General features: G+C 60.2%; 1 protein-coding gene across 1 annotated transcript in view; it reads left to right on the plus strand.

The window, feature by feature from the left end:
• Positions 1–205: 205 nt before the first annotated feature.
• LOC104122477 (ras-specific guanine nucleotide-releasing factor 1) overlaps positions 206–394 on the plus strand; it is a gene marked incomplete at its 5' end in the record, with an annotated part of 15,302 nt that continues 15,113 nt past the window's right edge. The window contains one exon of the mRNA XM_035890204.1: positions 206–369. Coding sequence (XP_035746097.1) covers positions 206–369 — 164 coding nt within the window. The remainder of the gene's footprint in view (positions 370–394) is intronic.

The raw sequence follows: 394 nt of genomic DNA on the forward strand, positions 1-394 counted from the left end.
TCTGATGCGTGCCAGGGAGCGAGGCCGCGCCGTGCTGGTGGCGTGCAGGCTGTGCTTGGCAAACATGGCGCTTTTGTGGGCGTCCTCCCCACAGACGGCCCACGGGGTGCACCAAGCTCCTTAGAGCCTTAATGAAAGCCACGCTGGGGCAGAGGGGTGGGGGGCTCCTCTCACCATCACCGTGTGTGGCTTTTCTATTCCAAAGCAAAATCATCAGGGCAAGACATCGACCACCTTGACTTCAAAATCGTGGTGGAGCCAAAGGATTCCTCATCTTTTACGGTTATCCTCGTGGCCTCATCCAGGCAGGAGAAGGCTGCGTGGACCAGTGACATCAGCCAGGTAGGAGGGAGCCGGCAGCAGGGAGGGGTGGGGGTGCAGAATCCCCAGGGAC

This window comes from Egretta garzetta, unplaced genomic scaffold, assembly GCF_000687185.1.
Source record: "Egretta garzetta isolate BGI_Z169 unplaced genomic scaffold, ASM68718v1 scaffold862, whole genome shotgun sequence".
In the NCBI taxonomy this organism is placed as follows: Eukaryota; Metazoa; Chordata; class Aves; order Pelecaniformes; family Ardeidae; genus Egretta; species Egretta garzetta.